This window comes from Astatotilapia calliptera, chromosome 20, assembly GCF_964374335.1.
Source record: "Astatotilapia calliptera chromosome 20, fAstCal68.1, whole genome shotgun sequence".
Classification (NCBI taxonomy): Eukaryota; Metazoa; Chordata; class Actinopteri; order Cichliformes; family Cichlidae; genus Astatotilapia; species Astatotilapia calliptera.
In genome coordinates, this window is record NC_137441.1 from 739,290 (window position 1) to 765,930 (window position 26,641).

Here is a 26,641-nt window from a genome sequence, read left to right on the forward strand (position 1 = left end):
CGAGGCTGGAACCGTCGATAACCTCGCACCTGTCCATCACAAGACAACAAGACACTCCTTTGTAGAAATCCACCCTCCTGACTTGGAGTCTTTGAGTCTGGGCAGCTTCTGCAGCGTCTCTTCAGCTCCTCCTGATGACCACCCCTCATTTATTTTATGACTTTAATCATTTATTTTCTCGGTGCACTTTTTTTCCATCGTTCCATGAACGCAGCCTGAGCTGTGGGTAAGAGGGCGGAGCATGCGCACTGAGCCAAAGTGTTATGAAACAAAGTAGCGCAGCAGCGGCTCGAGGTGCAGACAGTCAGAGGGACCCAGCGCGCAAACACTTATACCCCGGCACAGCTCCCCGCTCTGCCCGAAGACATGCTCCCGTCCCTGGGCCTCACATAGATGTCACCTCCGGGGAGCCAGCACAAGGTGAGCGGGTGGGTGCGGGTTGGGGGGAGACGGAGGTCGGCGTATACAGCGCCACCGGTTACATAAGCTCCGCTCCGGTGACCCCGTTTCTGGGGCCGTATCGGGTGTGCCGTCCCGGGCAGGTGTGTGGGGGGTCTCCCCGGTGTGTGAGGGGCAGGTGGATGTGGTTTGGATTCGCACCGGTTTTATTCAGCCGGAGCTGCGCTGAGGCGGAGAGCCCATTCACAAAAAAACTCCGTGACCTAATTTCCATTTGGAGGGTCCGTGAACGCATCTCAGCCTGTTGGCGTGCCGAAAGCTTCAGCGTTTATGTTTTCATCTTCATCGCGTGGGCTGAGTGTGAGGATGAGAAGTTCAGGCTGGAGCCGCTGGACATCCTGAAGGTCAGAAACGTCTGAGATCCGCCGACTAATCACAAGAGCGGAGCTTTGACCGCAGTCGTCACAACCTGGATCCCAGGATTGATCCCACAGCTGATCTCTGAACCAGCAGCTTCCTGTGCTGGCTGATCGGGGGTCGGTGTGCTGATCGGGGGTCGGTGTGCTGATGGTTTGATTGAGTCGGGGGGAAAGTGGGTCAGTGGGAAGTTTGTGTTGTTGTTAGGAAGAAGTCGGAGCGGCGCTGCGGGTTGCACAGGAGGAGGTTCGCCCCAGAGATGATCCTTGAAGCCGCACATAGTGCAGACCCGCAGCACAGCTGGAAAGTTTACAGACCAGGCTCAGATTATAATCTAGTGTGTTTGGGACATCTGGAGGAGGAGCAGCAGGAGCTCCGACCTGCAGCCCAGCGGCACTCCCTCACCCAGGTGCACCCTGGGAGTGTCGTCATCATTGTTAATATTCTTGATATTGAAAGTGTGATGATGCTGCTTAAAGCTGGGGGAGGGGACAGCTTGGCTTGTCATCTGACCTCAATAAGTTTTGTCTTTGTACGTTTATTTCAAATCAGCCTGCGTGGAAGCAGTCTGGACTCACTGAGCGATGATTGGCTGCTCTTGTTTTCTGGTGTTTGGTGTCGTCTGTATGTTTTTCATGCAGAACAGTAAAAAAACAAACAAAAAAACACTCAAAATATTTAAAAAACAAAGAAACGCATCTTTGTAAAACTGTGTCCTCAGTGAAAATGAGCCCACCACACTACGACTCAACCTCTGAAGCGAGCCTCCAGCTGGTGATTGGTTGAAATATCTCCTCCACGCTGATGACACTGTTTACATCACATTCTAAATAATGGCGTGTGTGTGATAAACAGGTGTGCAGTGTTAGGCGTGCAGCAAACGTCCAGGTGTGGAGACAAACACCACACGCTAACCGTGCGTCCATGTCTCACAGCTCTGTGTGCGCTCTGAGTCTGTCGTGAATCTTCGAGGCGCTGAGTTTTTGTTGAGCACGGCGAGTTCACCTTTGAAGACGAGCTCAGACGAAACAAAAGGCAGTAAAAGTTGTCCGCGCTGCAGGTAAAGCTCACCTGCTGCTTTGATGTTTCAGTGTCAGTAATCGGGTTAAGTTCTCAGCAGGTAAACACTCTGCTCACCGTTTCTCTCGCAGCTGACAGATCCTGCGAGCACCTGTGGGACAGGTGCGATGGAGGGGGTCGGTGCTGCCCGTCCTTCAGCTCTTTAGTCTGATTGGTTGTAGAACTCTGTGATGAGTGAGCTGCACTCACCGAGCTCAATATCAGATTATGAGGTACGACAGGAAGTGAGGAAACAGGAAAAGGTTTGAAGATTTTTTAACCTTGTGCTTTGAGCTTGTTGTGACTGTTTCTACCCACAGCAGAAAGTAAAAGCCTGCTTCTATTGTGGGCCCATCCCACGCCACTGCTCGCCGAGACGCGCCTCCCACCGCTCGGTTCAGTAGACTCACCGAAGCTTCTTCCTGTTTCCTCTTTCCTTTCAGAATAAAATGGCCCTAAATTCCATCCACTGGTTCCGGAAGGGCCTCCGTCTCCACGACAACCCAGCTCTGCGGGAGGCGGTCCAAGGGGCGTCCACGGTGCGGTGCGTTTACTTCCTGGACCCGTGGTTCGCGGGCTCGTCCAACGTCGGGGTCAACAGGTGGAGGTAAGAGGATTTAAGTTACAATCAGATTATCAGTTATTAATCTGTTATTGAGTCCTATCAGGACGCGATTTTAACCATTAAAGTTAACTGGACTTCAAATGATCTGATGCTGAAACTGAGTTTAAAATGGATGTTTTTAAATAGTTTCTGTTTTTCCATCATTCATGTCTTTACTGAGAAACACGCGGCGAGAGAGCGGCGTGTTGTTTAGGAGCACTTCATGCTTCTCTGCGGAGCATCATCTCGCTGTTTCTTCAGTAAGGACAGAAATCACCTCTTTATCCTTCCTGATAACAGCAGAGGTGTTGGAATCATGCTGCTCGTTGTTCCGCGTGCGTTTGACAAACTTGACATGTTTCCATGACGATCTGGTGGTCCTGTCGTTATGAGTCCAGCAGGAGGAAATGAGCAGACCGGTGCTGGGCGAAGCTGCAGTTCCTTAAGGCGCAGCATGATGTCAGCGTTTCTCTGATGTCAGTCACATGAGTTTTATTTAACGGCAGACGTTTTTTTCCATGGGTCGGTGGTCTCTCTGCGCCGGGTTTCACCCGGAGACGCCCGCTCAGCTGCTTTCACAGTCGCTCACTTCTGCATAATCCCAGGAAAGGAGGTCAGCCGGCGCGATGAGCAGGTTACAGCAGAAGTAGGTTAGAGGATCGCTGTCCAGGCTGCGTGTGGTCAGACCAAGCTGTTCGCCGCTCGGCTTCACGTGCAGACCGGCGGGGTTGAACTGCTATTCTTGGTCGCCGCGCAGCACGATCCACCCTGAAGGCAGTGACCCGCTCGTATCCAGCTGACTGCAATGCTAAAAGTGTAAACTGGTCAGCAGTTTCGGCATCGAGACAGGAAGTGCACATGGGTGACGCTCTGTGACTGTTTCTCATGGATTTCCAGAAACTTTCCAGAAATTCCCAGACGGACATTTTTCATTCAAACTAATGAAAATGAATAAATATTAATAAAAGATGGAGTTTAGAGTCCACGCAGAAACTGCTAATACAGGGAGTGCAGAATTATTAGGCAAGTTGTATTTTTGAGGAATAATTTTATTATTGAACAACAACCATGTTCTCAATGAACCCAAAAAACTCATTAATATCAAAGCTGAATGTTTTTGGAAGTAGTTTGTAGTTTGTTTTTAGTTTTAGCTATTTTAGGGGGATATCTGTGTGTGCAGGTGACTATTACTGTGCATAATTATTAGGTATCTTAACAAAAAACAAATATATACCCATTTCAATTATTTATTTTTACCAGTGACACCAATATAACATCTCCACATTCACAAATATACATTTCTGACATTCAAAAACAAAAACAAATCAGCGACCAATATAGCCACCTTTCTTTGCAAGGACACTCAAAAGCCTGCCATCCATGGATTCTGTCAGTGTTTTGATCTGTTCACCATCAACATTGCGTGCAGCAGCAACCACAGCCTCCCAGACACTGTTCAGAGAGGTGTACTGTTTTCCCTCCTTGTAAATCTCACATTTGATGATGGACCACAGGTTCTCAATGGGGTTCAGATCAGGTGAACAAGGAGGCCATGTCATTAGTTTTTCTTCTTTTATACCCTTTCTTGCAGCCACGCTGTGGAGTACTTGGACGCGTGTGATGGAGCATTGTCCTGCATGAAAATCATGTTTTTCTTGAAGGATGCAGACTTCTTCCTGTACCACTGCTTGAAGAAGGTGTCTTCCAGAAACTGGCAGTAGGACTGGGAGTTGAGCTTGACTCCATCCTCAACCCGAAAAGGCCCCACAAGCTCATCTTTGATGATACCAGCCCAAACCAGTACTCCACCTCCACCTTGCTGGCGTCTGAGTCGGACTGGAGCTCTCTGCCCTTTACCAATCCAGCCACGGGCCCATCCATCTGGCCCATCAAGACTCACTCTCATTTCATCAGTCCATAAGACCTTAGAAAAACCAGTCTTGAGATATTTCTTGGCCCAGTCTTGACGTTTCAGCTTGTGTGTCTTGTTCAGTGGTGGTCGTCTTTCAGCCTTTCTTACCTTGGCCATGTCTCTGAGTATTGCACACCTTGTGCTTTTGGGCACTCCAGTGATGTTGCAGCTCTGAAATATGGCCAAACTGGTGGCAAGTGGCATCTTGGCAGCTGCACGCTTGACTTTTCTCAGTTCATGGGCAGTTATTTTGCGCCTTGGTTTTTCCACACGCTTCTTGCGACCCTGTTGACTATTTTGAATGAAACGCTTGATTGTTCGATGATCACGCTTCAGAAGCTTTGCAATTTTGAGACTGCTGCATCCCTCTGCAAGATATCTCACTATTTTTGACTTTTCTGAGCCTGTCAAGTCCTTCTTTTGACCCATTTTGCCAAAGGAAAGGACGTTGCCTAATAATTATGCACACCTGATATAGGGTGTTGATGTCATTAGACCACACCCCTTCTCATTACAGAGATGCACATCACCTAATATGCTTAATTGGTAGTAGGCTTTCGAGCCTATACAGCTTGGAGTAAGACAACATGCATGAAGAGGATGATGTGGACAAAATACTCATTTGCCTAATAGTTCTGCACTCCCTGTAGTAATGGATTGCATTTATATAGCACTTTTCAAGGCACCCAAAGTGCTTTACAATTCCACTGTTCATTCACTCTCACATTCACACACTGGTGAAGGCAGCTACAGTTGTAGCCACAGCTGCCCTGGGGCAGACTGACAGAAGCGAGGCTGCCATATCGCGCCATCAGCCCCTCTGGCCAACACCAGTAGGTGAAGTGTGTTGCAGGGGGATCGAACCGGCAACCTTCCGGTTACAGCTGAGCTTCACAACGCCCTGAGCCACGGTTGCCCTGATAGTGTGTTTGATGCCAGTGAGACAGGTTTTATTCTTATTTTCAGACACCAGTTCTTAAAGCTGTCGTACTTTCCTGTGTTGAATATTCACTTTATGATCGCGTGGCATCAAAGTCTGCCTTGAATCTGAGACATGATGCAGGGACCTGGGATGAAAACCTGGAGAATTTCCAAAGGATTCCCGGTGGGGCAGCAGAGGGAATAGCAGTGAGTTTGTGTTGTTACAGCTAAAATCTGCGTTTTCCTGCCATTTCTGTTCATGTGACCAACAAACACATTTAAGGTTTTTCTGAGTCAGTCGTAAGGGGAGGAGAAGCAGAAGGACTCGCAGGGTTGTGCTGCAGCTGAGGGGATGTGGACTCTGAAGGGAGAAGCTTATTTTGTTGAGGTTTTGTTTTCGCGTCTTAAACTAAATCTGCAGACCGTGGCTTAGAAGTGCGCCGTCGCTGAAGCCTTCTATTATGAGCTGCTCTGAGCTTTAATGTCCTGCTTTGGGAGAAGATGAATGAGAGCCAGCAGATGTCTGTTCAGCTGCTGTGACACCTGCAGCTCTGTGATGGCAGCCCATCATCCCATTAGCTTCGTTATCTTTACCTGAAACCTCGAGTCACACCGGGATTAAATGGCTCCGTCTCCTGAATGAGCATGTTTGAAAGTAAACTTGATGGAACAGAACCCTCTGAAGCTTTCTGTGTTCCCGACCCACATCCTCTGTGTGCTGCAGGACTTCGTATAGAGGTCAGAGACGATCACGTTGGATAACATACGCTGAAACCAGAGAGCTGCCTGAGATGTAGGTTACTGTTAACCCAGATCTAATCTGTGCTGCAAGCTTCACTTAAACAAACCAGACTAAGCTGAAACGTCCTAAGATTTGACAGAATAAACACTTAAATCAGTTTTACAAACGACTTCTTTACAGATCATAAAGGTTTTTATATTTTCCACCAATAAACACAGATTATAACAAACATGTGTCAATCACATATTTAAGAGAAGAAGGATCCTGTGCTCATAATTATACATAGATTAGTGTGTAATTATTCTCCCAACAAACTCATTCATTCAACGTATATTTAATATAGGCAAAATACTTGGCAGTGTGTGGAAGCCGCCATGTTCCCCCACCATATTTGAAGGACATCTCCCTTCTCACTAATAACGTTGACCATCCAGCAGAGGTGATGGAGAAGAGGTTGTAGGCTTTGTGTGCCATCTTCAGACTAAAGGATCATATATTTTATTGTTGGATTAAACGTCTTCAAGAAACTTGAAGTCCAGTCACTTTCTCTTGTAGCTCCTTAGACCCCCATGACCTGGATGACGAGCCTGCACAGACATCTGGATAAAACGTCTCCAGAGAGCCAGCTGAACAACCACTGCTGGTTACGATTTAACATTATAACAGCTAATATTCGGCTGTAGTATCGTAGAAGTCACTCTTTCCCCCAATAAACAGTTTGATTATATTCTCAAATCCTATGAAAGTTTATTCAGTAAGAGTCCGAGTCCAACAGTTTCACGAAAGCCAGCTAACAGAGGCAAGCGCGGGCGAACAGAGGCAAGCGCGGGCGAACAGAGGCAAGCGCGGGCGAACAGAGGCAAGCGCGGGCGAACAGAGGCTAACGCTGGTTAACAGAGGCTAGCGCGGGCGAACAGAGGCTAGCGCGGGCTAACAATAGTGCTTACTGATTCAGCGAGTCCTCAAAAGCACACCTCAGTATCGCTGTCATTGGTCAGAAGTGAGCTTCTGACTGTGTAAAGAAAGATGGACGCTGCTCACGTGCATTGACAGCTGAGGTAAACAGCAGACTGCCAGCCCACACAGCCGGGAAAAACACTTGGGGGTGGATCCAGATTCAGAAGCACGCCGGTGGTCATTAAAGGGCCAAGTTTAACGTGTCAGACTAAAACATGTTTGTCCTGTAGCAGCCACCATAGCTTGAATTATGCACTTGAGCTGCTGAGAGATTTCACACTCACCAGCCTGCAGCGTCTCATTCACACTGCTCCTCCGTGGCTCCTCTCCTCCTCTTCAGCTCACTTCTGCTCTGCTGCTGCTCTGCTGCTGCTCTGCTCCACATTTCACTCTTTATTTGTTGGCATTGGTTCTCTGGACTGTGTTCAGCTTTGCCTCCCCTGCTGTGCTCAGCCAGAAACCCACCGGCACATCCACGACCCGTTCTGCAGCTTTCATTTAACTACAGTCCTCTTTGTATTTATTAATCAGTCACAACTGGCTCATGTTAAAGCTCCCTTTATATCTCAATGTGTGTAAAAAGTCACGCCATCCCTAAAAGTCCAGGATGTAAGTGGACGTTTTGGGGGGGGGGTCTTCCTAAGATTAAATCTATAAACAGTAAAGAAAGTGTCACATTTTGTATATGGACTCATTTTTATCGATACGCTTCTGTTACAGGCTTTTATTTTTCTGATGATCATGGAGATTTTTCTGACATTACCATCATCCTCACAGTAAGAGGCTCAGACACTTGTTTTCAAAGTCCTCGAACGTGCTCAAGTTTCCCGCTCGGTTCTGGTTCTGCTTGGTTGGCGAAGGACCGAAGAGGCGGAGCAGTCAGCGTGCACCAGCGCCGTGTGAGTGCAGAGGCTGAGCAGTGGCCTGTTAATGTGGGACCAGATATTTTGCCATTTTCAGGGAAATGTGAGAGTCTGTGCAGACATGTAGGTTAGTGTGCCAGTGCGGTAAACTTATGAGCGGTTATGTGATGGTGACCTACATGAGGGGAGGCTTTCCCACGTGGCTCTTATTCAATCGTACACACAGCTGATCGATGCTGGAGGAGCAGGAAAAGATAAAGGAGCATCAAACTAAATAACAGTCTGTTAAACTACGTAAGCGTCGGGCATGCCGAGCATTCCCTCTGAGCGAGGCTGGCGGCTACTCCATCAGGCCTGAGTCTCCCTCTCCCTGATGAAGAGCCAGCGAGCTCTACTCGTCAAACACAGCTGCCATACTGTCAAACTGGACTTGCTGCTTATGGGCTGCGAAGCTTTCCAGAATGAGTCCTGATCTGTTTCAGGTCTGTGATGGTGCTCGTAGAGCTGGGCGATATGGCCTAAAATCCATATCATATCTTCTGTAGAACGTACTTTACACACTATAAGGCGCACTTAAAATCCTTTAATTTTCTCACAAATCAACAGTGAGCCTTATGTGTGAATTCTGGTTGTGCTTACTGACCACGAACCGATTTTGTAGCACACGACACGCAGAGCTGTCAAAAATGTTTTAGTATGACGTTGCTAAGCTACGAAGCTGCACCGCTTGATTGCTTGTCGGAGCATTACAGCTGCCGTAGTCTGGAGCCTCGCGGAGTAATCTGGGTCCTAAACTCCGTCTGTTTCAGGTCCCAAAGTCAAACCAACACTGCGGCGTCACAAACTGTATGGCAGCCTCGCTTCTGTCAGTCTGCCCCAGGGCAGCTGTGGCTACAACCGTAGCTGCCTCCACCAGTGTGTGAATGTGAGAGTGAATGTGAGGGTGACTGGGTGTGTAAAGCGCTTTGGGGTCCCTAGGGGGGACTAGTAAAAGCGCTATACAAATACAGGCCATTTACCAGGTGTAACAATTAAGTGTAACATCCATGAAAACAGAATTTATTACTTTTAACAGAGTTAGAAGTTAGCAGGAAGTTAGCTCGCTAGCTTCCACCTAAACATGATATAGCATGTTCTGACTGAGAGATTTCTGAAACAATTCATCCTTACTGAACCAAGCCTGGGAACTCCAACCAGAGCTGGAGAGATACAGCACATGAGCCCACCCAAACACAGTGGGAGGGTCTTTGTGCTCTTAAACGTGTTTGTGGCGTTGAGCGGACTATGGAGGATGAGAGTGATCAGGTCAGAGTTCACTCTGTCACCTGACTTCCTGTAGTGTCTGTGTTCCTGTTACTGCTGACAGAGAAACAAATGCTCTAAAACTCACACCTCCTGGACAACAATGATGTTACGCACAAAGCTCCAACACCTGATGAGGTTTCTACAGTTTGTGAGCCGTTCAGGCCTCCAGCTGATCAGATCTTCTGAAGTGTAAAGTGTGAGCCTGCAGAGTGACTCGTGCTGAAGGAATCAGGGAAAACACAACGTCTGGATTTATTTCATGATAATTATCCTGAAGGTTTTGCGTGAAAGTGTCAAAGCACCAAATTCATCCAGTCAGGACAGTGTTTCTATTTGCTCTCGATTCAGCCTGTGACTCATTACAGGTGTGTGTGTCTCTGTGTGCACGCGTGTGTGTGTGTGTGTGTGCGACAGGAATGAGGTTACTGGGCTAAGGGATTGTGTTGTGGAGCGGTCGAAGCTGAGTGTGTCTGCTCTGACAGATGTAGGCCAGAACAGTTATATAAGGATGGCTGTACACACACACACACATACATACAGTGACACACACACAGCGCCTCCCTGTGTTTTCACCAGCATGTACGTGAGCAGCAGTGCGAGCTTCCCCATCAAAGATACCAGCCTGCTTGAGTGCACGTGGTCATACAGGTTCACTCTCTGCACGTGTACGCTCATGAGGGTGCTCACGTGTGCACACATAACAGCTGATGGCACGAAGGAGCCGAGCGTCTGGCTGGTTTTCATCCAGTCAGATGGAAATGAGGATTTCCTCAGAACAGTCTTTTACTGTCAGTGTTCCTCCTGCAGGGGGCGCCGTTCTGCCATTTGTCTTTGTGACTGCAGACGCGTGGCTCAGGGTCAGGACTCGGGCTCGTAGCCTCTTCACTGTTTTGGTCATTGTCCTCTTTATTCTCACCATCTGAAAACGCAGAAACCTCAGTGATCAGAACGTGTTTCACTTCCATGGATTCAGGCACAGAATAACGGCGGCCACACTGAGGGCTGCACTGAGCCTCTGAGTCCCTGCACACATGAGCGCCGACTGCAGAGAAACCACAGCGCTGTGCTGTGTGAGCACCGTCGTCTTTAGCTCGCTCACAGTCGTTCTTGGACATCAGGTCCGGGGGACTTTTGCGTTTGACTGACTGAATCTGATGACTGCGCTGGTTTTGCGGCCTTGGTCGAGCCGTTTCTGCGCTCGTTGTAAAGTCAACGTCGGGCCGGTTTATTCTCCTGAAATCAGGCATCATGTTGCTCGGAGGCCCGAGTGGCTGCAGACTGAACCGAGCTATAAAAAGAGCAGACGGTGATTATAAAACCTCCTGGCTGAGTGTGTGCAGGCGCTCACGTGCCGCCGCACACAGATTGGGAGCAGGCAGAGCTTTGGCGGTTTAACGATGGGGTCAGACGGGGGGACGGAGCTGTAACGATCAGACTCTGTCTGGTCTGTTGGACCTGCAGTCACACCTGATCAGAACCCCATCAGCTTCAGACACTACACACATGAATGCACGCTTTCTTTTCCAAAAACCAAGAAACTTCTCAGGGTTTCGCTGTGGCGCCCCCTAGAGGGGGCAGCTGAGAGGATTTGTGGATCATAGCCTGTCTCATTACAGCGAAATGATTTTTATCTGGGTCGGGTTTTAAAAGCGCGAGTTTCACCTGTAGGATCCAGCATCTTCCTGTGAGCTGTAATTATTACTAAAGTGTTTTTGTAGTGGATAACTCTGAGAGGGCATTTCCAGCTTCGCGGCCCAGCGGGGCAGGGGCGCAGGTGTTGGGAATACCTGGGTTCCCGTCCTAGATGAGGGTCAATGATTTTCGCTTTGTCATGCATCTCGTTTCTGTCCTCCTGTCTCTCCTCAGGTTTCTTCTCCAGTGTTTGGAGGATCTGGACGCCAGCCTTCGCAAGCTCAACTCTCGCCTTTTCGTCATCAGGGGCCAACCAGCCAACGTGTTCCCGCGGCTCTTTAAGGTGAGATGCAGGAAATCCTACTCCGGGGTTAGGGCAGACATGTGACCAGGGCGCTCTGCTCTGCTGCTCCTGCAGCCTGTTGGGAATCCTCTCTCTCTGTTTCTCAGGAGTGGAAGATCTCCCGGCTGACCTTTGAATACGACTCAGAGCCTTTTGGGAAGGAGAGAGACGCCGCCATCAAGAAGCTGGCCATGGAGGCGGGCGTGGAGGTCATCGTCAAAATATCGCACACCCTGTATGACCTTGACAAGTGAGTGAGCTTTATTTAACGACAGCGCGGATCCTTGAGAACACAGCGACGCTGTAAGGACATTCAGGGAGGGTTGTTTCAAACCGTCATGGAGCCTGAGGTCACATGATCACGGTCATGTGTCATGAGATTCCTCTTTGCTTCTCCGCAGGATCATCGAGCTGAACGGCGGGCAGCCTCCGCTCACTTACAAGCGTTTCCAGACTCTGATCAGCCGGCTGGATCCTCCGGAGATGCCTGTGGAGATGCTGACGGACACACTGATGGGGCACTGCGTCACGCCCGTCCTTGAGGACCACGGGGACAAGTACGGCGTCCCCTCGCTGGAGGAGCTTGGTGAGAAATCAAACACACTCACGAGAAAACAACCACAAAGATGGCCGACAGCGTTTCTCGTAGTTGAAGCACCAATCAGAATCTCCGTGTACTTATTCATCCACGCCCTAAAACCAAAATCCAACAACAAACAGCCGAAGATCTATGGGCTCAAATTGTGGTCATAAATATTTTGTACTTGTAAATCAGGATTTATATGTGTAAAAAGAATTTGTGTGTGCGTAAAAAAGATCTGTGTGTGGCCAAAAAATACGTGTGAAATTCTGCACTGAAGTTTCAGGTTACAAGTATGAATTTTGACCCTACTTTTCTTCCTTTCATCCGGTTGGTCAATGTCATGTCAATCACAAATTTAACAAACCAATCAGAGAACAGATGGGTTTGGCTATTGGAGGGGTGCTTTATGGAGCTTCAGGTCCTTGAAGGGAGTAAATGCCCTTTTACATGCCAGCCCAGCTTTTTCCGTCTGTGGCGGTCCGAGTTTGGTGATTTTTGTGTCACAGGTTTACGTGCTTAATAAAAGGACCTCCAGAGCCTTTTCAACAGTGCTGCAGAGCTCTGGGGGGCAGGCAGTGCTGTGGAAATGACAGTCTTCACTAGTGGGGATAGTTACAAAGCTTTCTTTGTTTTGAATTAGCATACATGTTTTTATTGAACATTTGAAGATAAAAAAACTGAAACACTTGTAGAGGACGTAAAGTCAGAGATAGAAACGACAAGGAGCAGGTGCATCTAGTACAGGTAAAACCCCACAGAGCTCAGCAGCCAGCGCAACAAATTCTGGATCCTTTGCTTTTAGTTAGCAGTTAGCATTAGCAGCACATGTTACGTCCGATGTGAAAGGACCTTCATGCTGCGCATTGTGACTCACAGCCATGGTCCCGGGTCAGCCCTGACTTTGTGTTAAACTAATCCTAAAGTAATGATGGTGTTTCTAACCACTGATATAGCACAACTTTATCCTTTCAACAGCTGCGGAAAGTTAGGGGACCTGACTGCTATCGGATATTTATACAGAGATCCTCCAGCTTCAAACTGTATCACCCTTCAAGGACCTGCAGTTCAAAAAAAGAACCCCTCCAACAGCCAAACCCATCTGTTCTCTGATTGGACTGTTAAATTTGTGATTGACATGACATTGACCAATCAGATGAAAGGAAGAAAAATAGAGTTTCACGCGTATTGCTTACACACACACAAATTCTTTTTACGCATACAAACCTGATTTACAAGTACAAAATATTTATGACTACAATTTGAGCCCATAAAAATCGACCAATGATCAAATCACACACACACACAGACACACACACTCTCACAGACAGAGGCACACTCTCACAGACACACACAGAAACACTCTCACAGACACACGCACACTCTCTCACACTGAGTGTAGCTGAGCAGGCCTGCAGCGCCCCCTGTGGCAGCTGTGTGCATCACAGCTTCGGTGCAGTTTGATGGCGTTCCTGCACAGCGTCCGTCAGTCAGCTGCTGCTTTCACACCTGCAGGTTTTGTCCCAGAGAGTTTTAAAATCAAAGTAAGGGCCAGGAGACCTTAAACGTGGCTCCTGAGTGAAGCTGTGACGCTTGAAGCTCTTGAGTGTTGCACACTCATCCAAAGCTGATGACACACATCAGCTTTGGATGAGTGTCTGGAGTGAAATAATATAAAAGATATTTGGCTGAAACTTTTTTCACTTTGAAACACTGATTTGTTTCTCAGACGACAGGGACCAGCCCACCCCAAACAGGGCTTTGGCTTAGTTGTCCTCTCTGCTGAGTCCCTCGACTTCATTGTCATATTTTATTTGTTCCTGTGTGTGACCCGGGCACCGAGCCTGAGCGAAGGCCTCTGCAGCTCCACAAACAGACATGAAACACTTGTTGCAGCGCCCTCTGCTGGAGCTGTTTTAAACGCAGGAAAAGAGCTTCCAGCCTGGTGGATCTGATTCTGGACTCATTCAGCTTTAAGGAGAAACTGCAGTCAGCTGATTGATGCCGAAAGAAGAACTCCTCCCATAATTAAACCCCAAACCTGTCACCTGCTCTCTAATTTAAAGCTCTGAGTCGGGTGAAGCCATCTGTCTCTGTCCATTCATGCAAGCACCTGCTGTGGAGCACCTGCTGTGGAGCACCTGACCCTGAGACATTTAAGGAGCTCTGTGCTCCTGAATGAACGTGCTGATCCTCAGTCTGCTCCCCATTCAAAGAAACCTGCTGCTCCACAAAGCTCCGCCTCCATCTGCCACTCACAGCTGCCGCTCAGGTCACGTGTAGAGTGATGCACACCTGCCCAATATAACTCTAATCTGATCCCAATTAAGTAACTTCTGGTGCTCGTTGATGACTTCTCCTCACTCAGAGTTGAATCTGTCACGAGTCGTAGCGTCAGGCCCACGCCGCTCTCTCAGTCCGGTTCGGTTTCTGCTTCATCCTACAGCAGGTTCACTGACGGGCCGCATCTGAGCAGATCTGATCAATAACGTCAATAAAGTCCAGAAATGAAATATTGAACTTTTTATTCTGGTGATAAAACATGAAAATAAATCATCTTCAGTCTTTATTTTCAAACCAATCAGACGTTTACTCTGAGCTCGTTCTCAAGAGGTTACAGAAGTGAAATGACGGGGTCGTTTACCCATGGGGTCGTGACGGGTTAGTTTAATCACGGGGTCGTTTAACCACGGTGTCGTTTACCCACAGGGTCGTTTAACCACGGGGTCATGGCGAGGTCATTTACCCACAGGGTTGTGACGGGTCGTTTACCCACGCGGTCGTGGAATGACGGAGCATCGCTCTTTTGTTCCTGAACTAGTCAGTTCAGTTCAGTTCATTTTTATTTCAAGCATTTCAAACATGTGCCTTCACAATCATTACAAAATATCATTCCATTATTTGTTTGAAAAGGAGTGTCTTAAATTAAACAAACAACATATGAAACATATGAAGTAAAGCAAAACAAAACAAAACATACATAAAACATACATACTGTAACTTCGGTCGTTGCTGTGCTTTTTGGAAGTCGAATTTCCCAGAGGAACCCACCCGAGGGATTAATAAAGTTCTATCTTATCTTATCTTATCTTATAAATCAAAAACAAGAAATTAGCAAGCCCCACCACAGTATAGTTTCTTTCATATGAAAAATACAGAATGTGTATATTTGCAGATACACAAGTTATGGAAAAACAAACAAACCAAAACAAAAGAAACAAAAAAGAACCACAACACCATTACCAACAACCAGTCGAAGCTTATTTCTTTGTGTCTCTGAGTACCTTGGGTTTAAATTTCACCTGTGCAGGTGTGACTTAAAGGCACAGCGAGCAGGTTCAGGTAATCCAGCAGGTCTGGGATGGGAGACAGGTGGGTGGGGTGCCGAGTTCTGATTGGCTGTGTGTGTTTATGGAAGGTTGACCTGCTAAGGACAATGATGAAGGTGAACCGTCTCTTTCAGGCTTTGACACGGAGGGGCTGCCGTCAGCCGTGTGGCCAGGAGGAGAGACCGAGGCTCTTACCAGGATAGAGCGCCACCTGGAGAGAAAGGTGGGTACTGCAGCTGATGGTGGGCTGTGGTCATAGAAAGCTCTGAGGGGATGACGTTCAGCAGAAGCGCTGAGGACTTCTCAGTGACGCAGCTCCTATTTTCATTGGCTGTTATCTTTGATGGGGCAGATTAAAGATCTTCAGCATCACAACAGAAGAAACGCGCACTCATCTGTTTCAGTAAACACATTAGTAGGGCTGGGCCATATTATACCGTTCACGGTAATACCGGTACAATGTTAGGCAACGATAAGAAAATGAAATATGGCGATAGAATGTGGGTAAAATGCACATGCGCAGGGCCTTTGTTTTCATATGCACATGGCCGAAAAAGCATGGCGGCGACAGAGAATGAGAAGGGAGAAAGGAACATGCAAGCGGCCGTCGTTATTGCCGTATTTGTCGGACTAAGGTGCTCGTAAATCTGGGAGTAATCTGGGTCCTAAACTCCGTCTCTTCAGGTCCTAAAGTCAAATGAACACTGCGGCATCAGAGTTAAAAAACTGTCTAAATTCTTTCATCTTTAATAAAATGATCAGCGTTGCTGCTTTACCAGGTGTAACAGTTAAGTTTAACATCCAGGCATCCATGAAAACAGGATTTATTACACTTAACGGAGTTAGAAGCTAGCAGGAAGTTAGCGGAAGTTAGCTCGCTAGTTTTGCTAGTTACCTAAACATGATATAGCATGTTCTGACTGAGAGATTTCTGAACAAATTCAAACGTACAGCTCTGCTGTCACTTCCAACATAAATGAAGACAGGAAACTAAACAGCAGTGACGTTTGTAGGGTTACTGAAGTTGGGCTAGCTGGTATATAATGATGTGCTACGTGATCGCTAACGACACAGCTATGTTAGCACAACAAACACAGTGAAGCTGGAGGATGAACGCTAACACTTTTCCACTCGATAAAAGTTAACTTCAGGGTTCATCATGGTTAGAGACAAATGCAATCCTATAGCAGGATGCTGTAAACAGACCAAACTTCAGTCAGGAGAACAACTGAGATAATCCATCCACAATACGAGGTTAGCCATTAATATACTGCAGCAACATGGGAATAGAGCAGCTGCCAGAGAATTCAACATTAATGAATCAATGGTACAGAAGTGGAGGAAGCAAGAAGAATGAGTTGAATAAAGTTTGATTCATCTGACTGCTTTGTTTCGCTTAATGTGCCTTATAATCCCGTGCAGTTTATGGTCCAAAAAAATACGTATTTGACGTTTTTATTTGGCACACTGCAGTTTAATATTGCAAAGCACCTCTTTTTAACTTTGGTGGATATTATACATGGTTATGCTCAGGATATGTCAGCCCATTTCTACTGGAAATGGCTTTTGGTTAAACCTTCAGCAAGGAATTTGCATTTGCACTGTTCAATTTTTATATAGCTTTAATGCACATAAAAAACAGCTGCTTGTTTAAGTGAAAATAAATGGATGGGTTTTTGCGCTAGTAAAGTTGTGGAGTTGTATTTTGTCTCTTGCGTGTTATCGCAAATTTGATAAATATTTTTGGCCATATCGCCCTGCTCTAACAAACACTGTTCGCTTTCTTTTCTTGTCATGTTCTTGTCTGTCCGAAAACGTCTTTTGTTCAGGTTCACAGACATGTGAAACACTCCCTGCTTCTTTCCAAACCAGCCGCCTGTGATTTGGTGAATACTTTAACGTGGCCGTCTTACTTCCCCTCCTTTCTCTCTCCCTCTCTCTCTCTCCAGGCGTGGGTGGCGAATTTCGAGCGTCCGAGGATGAACGCCAACTCACTGCTGGCCAGCCCAACAGGCCTCAGCCCATACCTGCGCTTCGGCTGCCTCTCCTGCCGCCTCTTCTACTTCAAGCTCACCGACCTGTACCGCAAGGTCTGCGTCAGACCCACACGTTGCTGTTGCATATTTGTGCTGCCCCGAAGCATCGGTGCGACTGCACCGCAGCGATGATCTCATTTATGGACGTGTATGAAGCAGAGCCCATCTACTACTCTGTTTCTGTACGAATGAACTCCATAGACGAGACAATGCTGTGCAAAAGTCTTGAGCCACCCCTCATTTCTTCACAAACGTTCCTGTAATCTTTGAAGTGCTCTTGAGCAACAGTTGTCCAGAGGTCTTTGTAATGTTAAACTCTGACCTCTGAATCATTCTGAACCAGTGTTGTAGTGTTAGGTTGTGCCTGTTGTGTGCAGACACAACCTAACACTACAAACACATTTGAATCAGAAGCTAAAACTAAAGAAGGCAGGCTGTCACACAAACACGTTATCTGTGAATCTATGAGACACGCCAAATATAACGCAGTTTGACATGAAATGGGATTTTTGGCCCAACAAGGCGATTCCCAAAGAGGAATAATATCATTTTATTATTTCCAGATCATTGCATATCAGTGCAGGTGTGAGCTATGAGTGCACTTGCCAGATGCAGTGATCTGATTGGTCAGATCTGAACCATCAGAGATGAAATATTGGCATGAAGGCCCCACCGAAAGGGCGGTGACATCACCGCTGGGCTCAGGTCGGTGCTGCTGAACCCACTGAGACGGTCGAACGGTGACTGACTGCTGTGATCAACAGAACGTCGTTGAAGTGAAACACTTTTATAAAACCGATGGCCGAGGTTGAAAGAGTTAACCCCCCCGAACGCTTTTAACCCGATGCTTTTGTGATGTTTCTACTGATGCAGGTGAAGAAGAACAGCTCTCCTCCACTCTCGCTCTACGGACAGCTACTGTGGCGCGAGTTCTTCTACACCGCCGCCACCAACAACCCACGCTTCGACAAGATGGAGGGAAACCCCATCTGCGTCCGCATTCCCTGGGACAAAAATCCTGAGGCGCTCGCCAAGTGGGCTGAGGCGAAGACGGGCTTTCCCTGGATCGATGCCATCATGACTCAGCTGAGGCAGGAGGGGTGGATTCATCACTTGGCCCGGCATGCCGTGGCCTGCTTCCTCACCAGAGGAGACCTGTGGATAAGCTGGGAGGAAGGAATGAAGGTGAGCACATGGGAAGCGGTCATGGTGCGGTGACGTGCCGATACTGAAACATGCCGATGAATCAGACGGGAACAGCTGACCGCATTACTGCCTTTATTTTTGTGCGTCAGGGTTTAATGTCGTAGGTGTTTTTCCTTCTTCGTGTCGGCCTTATTATTTTGGCACGTTTGCCAGTAACTTCCGTTCATGCTTAAGGAATAAAAACAACCGAGTTAAAACAAAGTGATGTTACTCACTCAGGTGTCGGCTTATTTTTGCACTTCCTGTTTTAATGGGCTGTGGTTACCTGCTGCAGGTGTTTGAGGAGCTGCTGCTGGATGCAGACTGGAGCGTGAATGCGGGCAGCTGGATGTGGCTGTCCTGCAGTTCATTCTTCCAGCAGTTCTTCCACTGCTACTGCCCCGTGGGCTTCGGCCGGCGCACCGACCCCAACGGGGACTTCATCAGGTGGGTACCTTTCCTTCTATCGCCCCTTGGTGCCAACAGCTGAGCCCGCACCTGGTTGGCGCCCTTCCTCCCTCTGTCTCTCAGGACTGCACAGATATTAGAGCGTTGAGGGTCATCAGAGGAGAGCAGTGAGTCACAGGGGAAGCACAGACAGATTTACCTGTTTTAAAAGTAACACCTGTTACACCTGATGGAACCTGCCAGTTACTGATGACGTCAGTGTCTCACACACAGTCAGCTCAGGGACAGGTCAGCTGAAGACAGCAGAGGGGGAGAGAGAGATGGGGGGATAAAGGGGACGTCCAGATCTTAGGGTAAGTCAACAAACCAGCGTCCTTCCCTCCTCGTCTTTGTCTGTGTGTCATCAGCTGTTTGTAGCTGTCTGTTCAAACCTCAGCACTTAGTCTGGGATCCAGGATGCTAACGACCTCACAGTGTGTGTGTGTGTGTGTGTGTGTGTGTGTGTGTGTGTGTGTGTGTGTGAGTGACTCTGAACATGTATGCATCAGTAGACGTGTACCTGCAGCAGCGTGTTCATTACTGCTGCTCTCTCCCCCCTCCTTCCACTCTGTTTGTGATTTTTGGGGGTTGGGGGGAAAGTTCAGCGGTCCCTCTCCCCTTCGTAGATTGTAGCTGATTGCTTTTAAGGTGATTGGCCGGTCTCTCGCCCCTCCACCCAGGTGCAGCCTGCGCTTCCAGCCGGGGCTGCCGTGGATGGACGTTGTTGATGGCGGTTTGTTTCATGTACCTGTGCAGCCCTGAGGCACTCGCGCCCCAGCGGCACCCTCTGAGCAGGTTTATGACTCGGTGGCGTCTCATTTCGTCAAAAGGGATTCTGACCGCTTGGTAGGGAAATGCAAACGCCTCGCCTGCATTCGTTAGGTAGAGCGTTATGAAGCATTCCACGGAGGGTAGTGAGGAGAGGCGTTGGACCAGCTGTAGCTCTGCCATCGCAGTGAAGCACGATTGGCGCCGGTACTCGTTACCTGCGCCGTGCCACGCGAGCCGGTCCACTGTCCAGGCGCTGGGCAAAGCCCCTCATCAGGCCCTTTGTGAAATGTTCAGTGGCGCTCTGCTTTTGTGAATGCAGCCCTGCGGCTCAGGCGGAGCTGGAGCGGCGGCTGGCTCACTCAGACACATGGCGTGGATCACTAGTGCACATGTGCATCACGTAGGGTAAAAAACAGGCCGAGATCAGAGATACAGATCTGACTGCAGAGGATAAGCAGCCCTCGCATGGCTAGGCTTAGGCTTTTCCCCGACCATCATCCACCCAATCACATCCATCCAACATCCAACCACATGCAGCAGGGAGAGTCAGCCCCACCCTTTATGTTTAAAGATGTCTGCATATCTGCCAGTGTAGGCGTGAGGTGAAAATCCAAAGCCGTGACACTAAATGTGGACAGCAGATTGAAGATTACATCATCAAAGATTACATGACAGGAAGAGGAAGCCCTTATTGCCCACGCCACCCGCCGCCCTCCATCGGCTCGCGTGCTGCCGGCAGGTCGCGGATCTTCCTGGCAAAAGGGTTGTGGTCCCTTTTGGTGAAATGAGGGGGCTCCCTAGTGTGCCGGCCCAGAGTATGGCGCTGTGGCGATGGGAGAGGACAGTCAGCAGAGGCTTTGGGCCCACTGACCACTTAAAAGACAACCACCACAGTCAGAGGGGCAGGGGGGGCAGATTTGAGCTCTTTTCTCAGTCCACTGCTGTTTGAAGGGGATGGAGGTGGGGTAAGGTTGGGGGAGGGTGGGGCCAGAGCTGGGAGGTACGGTGGAGGACTTCTGTCATCAACGGCGAACTCTCAGGAGAACTTCAGCTTCCTCTTCTGTTCAGCTGTGAGGAATGAAACCGAAGAAGAGCTTTGAGCGATGGACGGACAGGAAGCTCGATGGCAGATCTTTTCCACCGTACGCCAGCTCTGGTCCAGGTGGGGTGGGAGGGGTTGGGCGGGTGGGCTCAAAACTTTGTGCTTTCTAATGGCGTGTTGCAGTAGACGTCTTCCTAGCGGCACCAATCAGCAGTGATGTCTCTAACGACACGGCGCTCTCCGTCCGTCGAGCACGCGTGCGTCCACACGGCCGCACCGCTGCCTGCCCCCACTGTGCCGCTTCCCACAGTTCCACTCGCCCCTCTCCTCCGCCCCGCCTGTGTCCCCTCCTCGGACTCGGTAAGGTCGGACCAAGCGCAGTAGGTAGGTGGCTCTCTTTCCACGACAGTCCAAGGAATCTTCTGCACGTTGTGAGATGTTGACCTCTTGCTGCAGTCTGATTGGCTCTCGCAGCGTCGCTCTGCGTGTGCGTGGCGTGGCTGCCGTCACACCAGCTCACAGTAAATGTTGTTGGGACCACAGCCCCTGGTTTTCCACCACGTTTGGCAGCATTAACGTCTCTCTGAGCGCCCTGTGACGGTTACTGCCCGCAGTGCTTCTGACTCATGTCCTGTAGCCTTACTGTGCAGTGTTGTGCTTGTTTGTAGCTTCGTTCTGCAGCAGCTGACTTCCTTAAAACTTGTAAGCACGAAGGGCTGCAGACCAGCGTGCTCCGGCTGCAGGCCTAAACCTCAGCCAGCTCTTCACACAGCAGCAGCTAAAGTTTGGAAACACACATTTCAGCTCATATCTGAGACGGTAGCTCCGAAACATTCAGACATGACATTTTTTCCTCTTAACCCTTTACCTCCCTGCATCACCACCACCCCAATGCACTTTGTACCCCTCCTCGTGCTGACAGAAGCCAGCATGTCTAATGTCTCCATCTGCTTCCAGACGATACTTACCTGTCCTCCGAGGTTTTCCTGCTAAGTTCATCTACGACCCGTGGAACGCTCCAGAGTCTGTGCAGGCGGCGGCCAAGTGCATCATTGGAGTCCATTACCCGAAGCCCATGGTGCACCACGCAGAGGCGAGCCGGCTCAACATCGAGAGGATGAAGCAGATCTACCAGCAGCTGAGCCGATACAGAGGACTGGGTACGAGATCAGAGAACATGAAACGTTAGCCTTAAACCACAGCACAGCACGCCCCGGTCGCTCCAGGAACTAAAGCTATCAGTAACTTTAGAATATTTAATGAGGCCAAGTTCTGTCTTCGTGCTGCGCAAACTTTCAGTTCACACACTCATGTGATTCTTTCCAGAGGTTTGAGTCGTCGTAGCTTCAGGAGTTTAAGAGAGATGCACATGAAAAAAACGAATTCAAAGCTGAACCTAGTTTTTATTCTGCAGGAGTGTTTTTCTCCTCCAAACAGGTTTTATGTGATGGAATAACCTGCAGTAGTTTGATGTCTGTGACGTGTAGCAGCAGTGTTCAGATTTATTACAGTTTCAAATTGTCAAAGTTACGAGTAATAAGTGTGTGTGTGTCTTTCAGGTCTGCTGGCATCAGTGCCGTCCACCCACGGGAACGGGAATGGAGGAATGATGGCCTTTTCCCCTGGAGAGCAGCACCCAGGGACCAACAGTTCACACAGTAAGGCCTCTGGACACAGTCCGAGCTTCCAGCTGCTCTGGCAGCTCTGTTGTTGAGTCACGTCTTCTTCTGTGGTCTTCAGCGCCCGGAGTGTCGGGGAGCCCCGTTCCAACAGGAAATGGCAGCGGAAGCATCCTTCTCAACTTTGACAGCGAAGAACAGACCGGCCCCAGCGGCGTTGGACAGCAGCATCAGCGCCTGCAGCAGCATGGTACATGACGCCGCAGCTTCCTGTGTGGACTGAGGTCAGATTCACAGTTTAGTGGCACGATGTCGTATTTATAGTGTGTTTGTGTGTGTGTGCGATGCAGGATACCACTCAGTGCCAGACACCAGCCAGAACACCAGCAGCCGACTCTACCACGAGTTTGCTGTGCCTCAGCACCCAGGTACGCCGCGGGCAGGAAGCATTTGAAGTGTTTCACGTCAGCTTCGGCTCAGACCTTTCTCCTCCTTTTCCTTCAGGACTCCTCCTGCACCCCCGGGGCGGCATCACAGGGAAACGGGAGCGCGAGTCGGAGCGTGAGGGGTCGGGGGAAGAAGAGCCGGCGTCCTGCTCCGTGCACAAGATGCAGCGACAGAGCGCAGAGGTCAGCCCACCACTCGGCAGAGCTTCTGTCCAAAAGCTGCCAAAACAGTCCTGACACGTAAAGCCAGGCATCCCGTATTTCAGGACTTATTCCTTGTTGAGGGAAATTTAGGCCGTGTGTGAAACAGGAAGAGAGAGCGGCATTCCACCCCGCAGATATGAAGAACTCCTGTGGCGTGCTCGGTTGCCTGCCAATAATCCAGGTGTGTCTCGTCTCATTGCAGGCAACCTAGAGCAGATGGAGAAGAGACCGTGCGGAGTCCATGGAGCCGGCAGAGAGAGGAACGCCCGACATCACCGCCTGTCCTCCAATCACAGCAGCTCCAGACAGGCGCCTCCTCCTCTTCCTACTTTTCCTCACACACAGAAAATCCCAGGGAGCACACACAGAGGTGAAAATGTGTCAGTTGGCTCGAATCGGTTGACCTCTGACCTCAGAGGAATGTGCAAAGAAACAAATGACCTCAAACTTTATTTCTAATAAAATAAATAAACCAATAAAAACTTTATTGTCTTAAACGGCAGCCACCGCCACGCAGCTGCCAGGCTACGACGCGGAGCCTTCGTCACAGGCTTCGGAGAGTCTTCTTCTACTCAAACAGGCTTAAACAGGGAAACGCAGCTAAAGCTCCGCCCACGAGCCACGCCTCGAACAAAGAGGTCATCCAGAGGAGCGCAGCTGTAACACGAGTGACCCGAAGCACCAAACGCAGCCTGCCAACTTCACTTCCTGTCTGTGTAAATAAAGCCTTTTTTTAATACTGGAGGTGCAGCGGGTTAATAAACACGAAACCTCCTACTTAACGGCACTGGTTGTGATTCCCCCTTTCACCACCTGGGGCAGCATTTCACCAGCACGTGTCTTCACGCTGTAAATGAGCGCGGCTCACCGCTCCATACATGCGCACGCACGCTACGCTGGGGCTTTGGATGTGGAGTTTCTTCACATCCTGGTGATGCTCCAGTTAACTTTGAGCATTTTTAAAGCAGTTTAGAAAAACAGGATGTTACACGTACTACCTTTATTTCCGACGCTGGCTTCGTGGGAACGTCTTCGACTGCCTGGTTTGTGCTCACTCGTATCGGCAGCTAACATCAAATGCAAGTGAAATTTGGATGCATTAAAGTCACAAGTGTCAGAGGTCTCTATATATTTATAGCCGAGCCCGTTCCTGGTCTTTGAGTCGTGTTTACAGTGACGTTCTTAGATTAGAGCCTTCGTGCCGTGGCGTCGTTTAGCCCTCTGTGTGACGCCGTCATGCACGAGGAGGCGAAGCATGGCTGAACACTCAGGTCCTGATCTGAGACTTGTTCTGTTTCTGTTGTTGGACCATCGTCCTCGCAGCTTTTCCCACATTTTTACTGAGGTCGCTGCGCTTTAGCACTTGTGTTTGGTCCGACCTGGCCAGTCACATTTTCACCTCTCTGTTCCCCTCACACACACCTCCTTCTGCAGATGTGGTGGTTGAGCTAATGGCTGCGTTCAGACTCCTCTCCAAGGCATCACATTTTTCTAAGATTTCTTATAAAAACCAAAAACCTGCTAAACAAAAATGAAGGAAAAAAGACTAAAAACCAAGTTGAGTCAACGCGCTGAGACGGGCGACCCAAACGAGCCTCATTCTGTCACAGACAACATTCCTCACACGGTTTCCTGCGGCGCTGCACGGAGGGACACGTGAAGCATGCACGGCTGTTCGGGATCATTACAACTGTAAATCTGCCCAACATCTGCTTCATGGCCGACAAACAAACGGTCGCTGGCGTCCAGGGGGGTGGGGATCCTCCACCCTCCACCAGCACCGCCACTCCCACTCAGAGAATGTATGATAAAATCCACACAGCAGCATCAGTGGCTGATGTTAGCACCACCAGCTACACACACACACAAACAAAGATCTGCACATACACAAAGATACGCACACCTGTTATTACTGCGCAGTTTCATTACAGTTACCCTGTTTTCTTTTGAGTTTACAGTGTGATTACCCGAGTATTTCTCATGTCATTACAGAGTAAATATATACAGTAAATATGCTTTTTTCCCACAGGAAACGTAGTAAAGTACAGAGTAAATACTTGTAAACATCTGGTAATTTCACTGTATTTGCGTACAGTTACATGAGTAAGGACCAGGCTTCATGTGAGTTTGAATCCGGGCTAATTTATCTGTATTTAAACTGTAATCACACCCACAACTGTAAACTCAGATAACTCACTTCCTGTTGTTTCACAATAAAAGTCTTCTTCTACTGAACAGTCAGAGGCCTTTATTGTGAAAAGTGTTCATTAAAAAAACAATAGTCCATATCTCTGTCTCTCTCTCACACACACACACACACACACACACACACACACACACACACAGCCTTCTTGATGATTAGCCAGGAGAGAACATCCCAGCCTGCCCTCTGATATCAGCGCCCCCTTTTGTTTAAGCGGTGTAACTGCGATCGCTGACGAGCAAGTTGGCTGTTTGGAACTTTGTCGCATTTATGTGTGCGTTGTTGGCCAATAATGCTAACAATAATAATAATGATAATAAAATATATGTTTGACCTAAATGCCCAAACCGACCTTGGTATTGATGATATCTGACGTGTTAATAAAACAAGTGTGGGAAATGAGGCAGCATTGCCCCGCCCTCACAGAGCCCAGGTGTTTGAGGTGTTTTACAGGATAAATTAAAGTTCTTTTCTGGCTAGTACAGGAATATAAAGCATGTGAGGCTGAAATCAGAATGTGGACTCGAGTCGGTTAAATGTCCAGCGCACAGGTGAAGAACTGAAGACGCGGCGGGGCTTCACACAGCACCGTTACCGGACCCAGGGGAGGGGCGGGTGTACAGTAGTCGGCATTAGTGCGTCGTGGTCGTGCGCCCTCGGCTTCAGCAGTCACGTGGGGGGCTGATATCGGGGAGGGAGGGGGGGCCTTTAGTATTGTAGTGTTTCTGTATTATAGCTCTGTCTGTACATTGTTAGGTTTGATCGCTTTTATCACTGTGGAGGAAAAGTTGATCCAAGTTTTTATTCTCGCTCTTTGTTATGTTTGGTTTCCCTTCGCGAAGGCGAAGACGGACGCCATCCTTCGTCTCTGTAACCTTCTGCTCTTTCTGTCTCCTCGTGATGTGAAAGGCTTTTTGTGATCAAGTTCATGGCAGGAAATTAAAGTTATTACAACCTGAAAACGTCTTGTCATTCTCCACACTGATCCCAAACACCAGACGCACTCGTGGCCATCCAGTGTCATTCTAGGACGGTGAACATGGCTCATGTCTTTCCTGGTAAATCACCATGGTAACTGATGCTAAAGACCTACCCTGTGAAGAAGGGGTAAATCTGTTATTTTCTCTGCCCTGTTGGCCCTGACGTTAGATCTGCACTCATCCTCATTTCAAACACCTGAAGCACCTTCAGGCTGATGATCTGAAGAAACCTGCAACCAGGAGCTCTTTGATGTGGACACACCTGTCTGTGATAAACATGTGACCCAGAGTTTACCTTTATTCAATTCAGTTTTATTTATATAGCACAAAATCACAGCAACAGTCGCCTCAAGGTGCTTTATATTGTCAGCAGGACCTACAATAATACATACAGAGAAAGACCCAGACCTTACTCTGGGAGCTCTCACTGAGCTACATTTACAGAGCAAAAGCCTGCAGGTGTGAATAATGTTCCTGACTAAACTCCAGTGTAAACACTCGTTTTTGTAAGTCATGACGCGCACCTCACGTCGCAGCGTGGAGCTGCACAGGCAGGACATCTACTGCAGAAAGTGACTTGGCTCATACACATCAGCCTTTCAGCTTTCAGCCCGACTGTGTTTCAGAGGTGTCTTTGGGCAGACA

The 26,641-nt window shown here is 48.7% G+C and overlaps 1 protein-coding gene across 1 annotated transcript; it reads left to right on the forward strand.

Moving 5' to 3' along the window:
• Positions 1-250: 250 nt before the first annotated feature.
• On the forward strand, positions 251-25,048 carry cry3a (cryptochrome circadian regulator 3a). The gene is made up of 15 exons (XM_026154955.2): positions 251-420; positions 2,319-2,482; positions 11,046-11,154; positions 11,262-11,404; positions 11,556-11,740; positions 15,198-15,286; positions 17,013-17,153; positions 17,973-18,284; positions 18,580-18,731; positions 21,502-21,704; positions 22,104-22,202; positions 22,285-22,413; positions 22,514-22,591; positions 22,668-22,792; positions 23,016-25,048. The coding sequence occupies exons 1-15, from the start codon at positions 394-396 to the stop codon at positions 23,022-23,024; spliced, it is 1,965 nt and encodes a 654-aa protein (XP_026010740.1). The 5' UTR covers positions 251-393; the 3' UTR covers positions 23,025-25,048.
• The last annotated feature ends 1,593 nt before the right edge of the window (positions 25,049-26,641 follow it).

What these genes read in the sequence shown, in the direction of transcription:
- cry3a (XM_026154955.2), top strand. Translation starts at nt 394, where the DNA reads ATGTCACCTCCGGGGAGCCAGCACAAG. An exon ending in TGTTCCCGCGGCTCTTTAAG is followed by an intron (nt 11,155 to 11,261) that starts GTGAGATGCAGG and finishes TCTGTTTCTCAG; the next exon opens with GAGTGGAAGATCTCCCGGCT. An exon ending in CCCAACGGGGACTTCATCAG is followed by an intron (nt 18,732 to 21,501) that starts GTGGGTACCTTT and finishes ATCTGCTTCCAG; the next exon opens with ACGATACTTACCTGTCCTCC.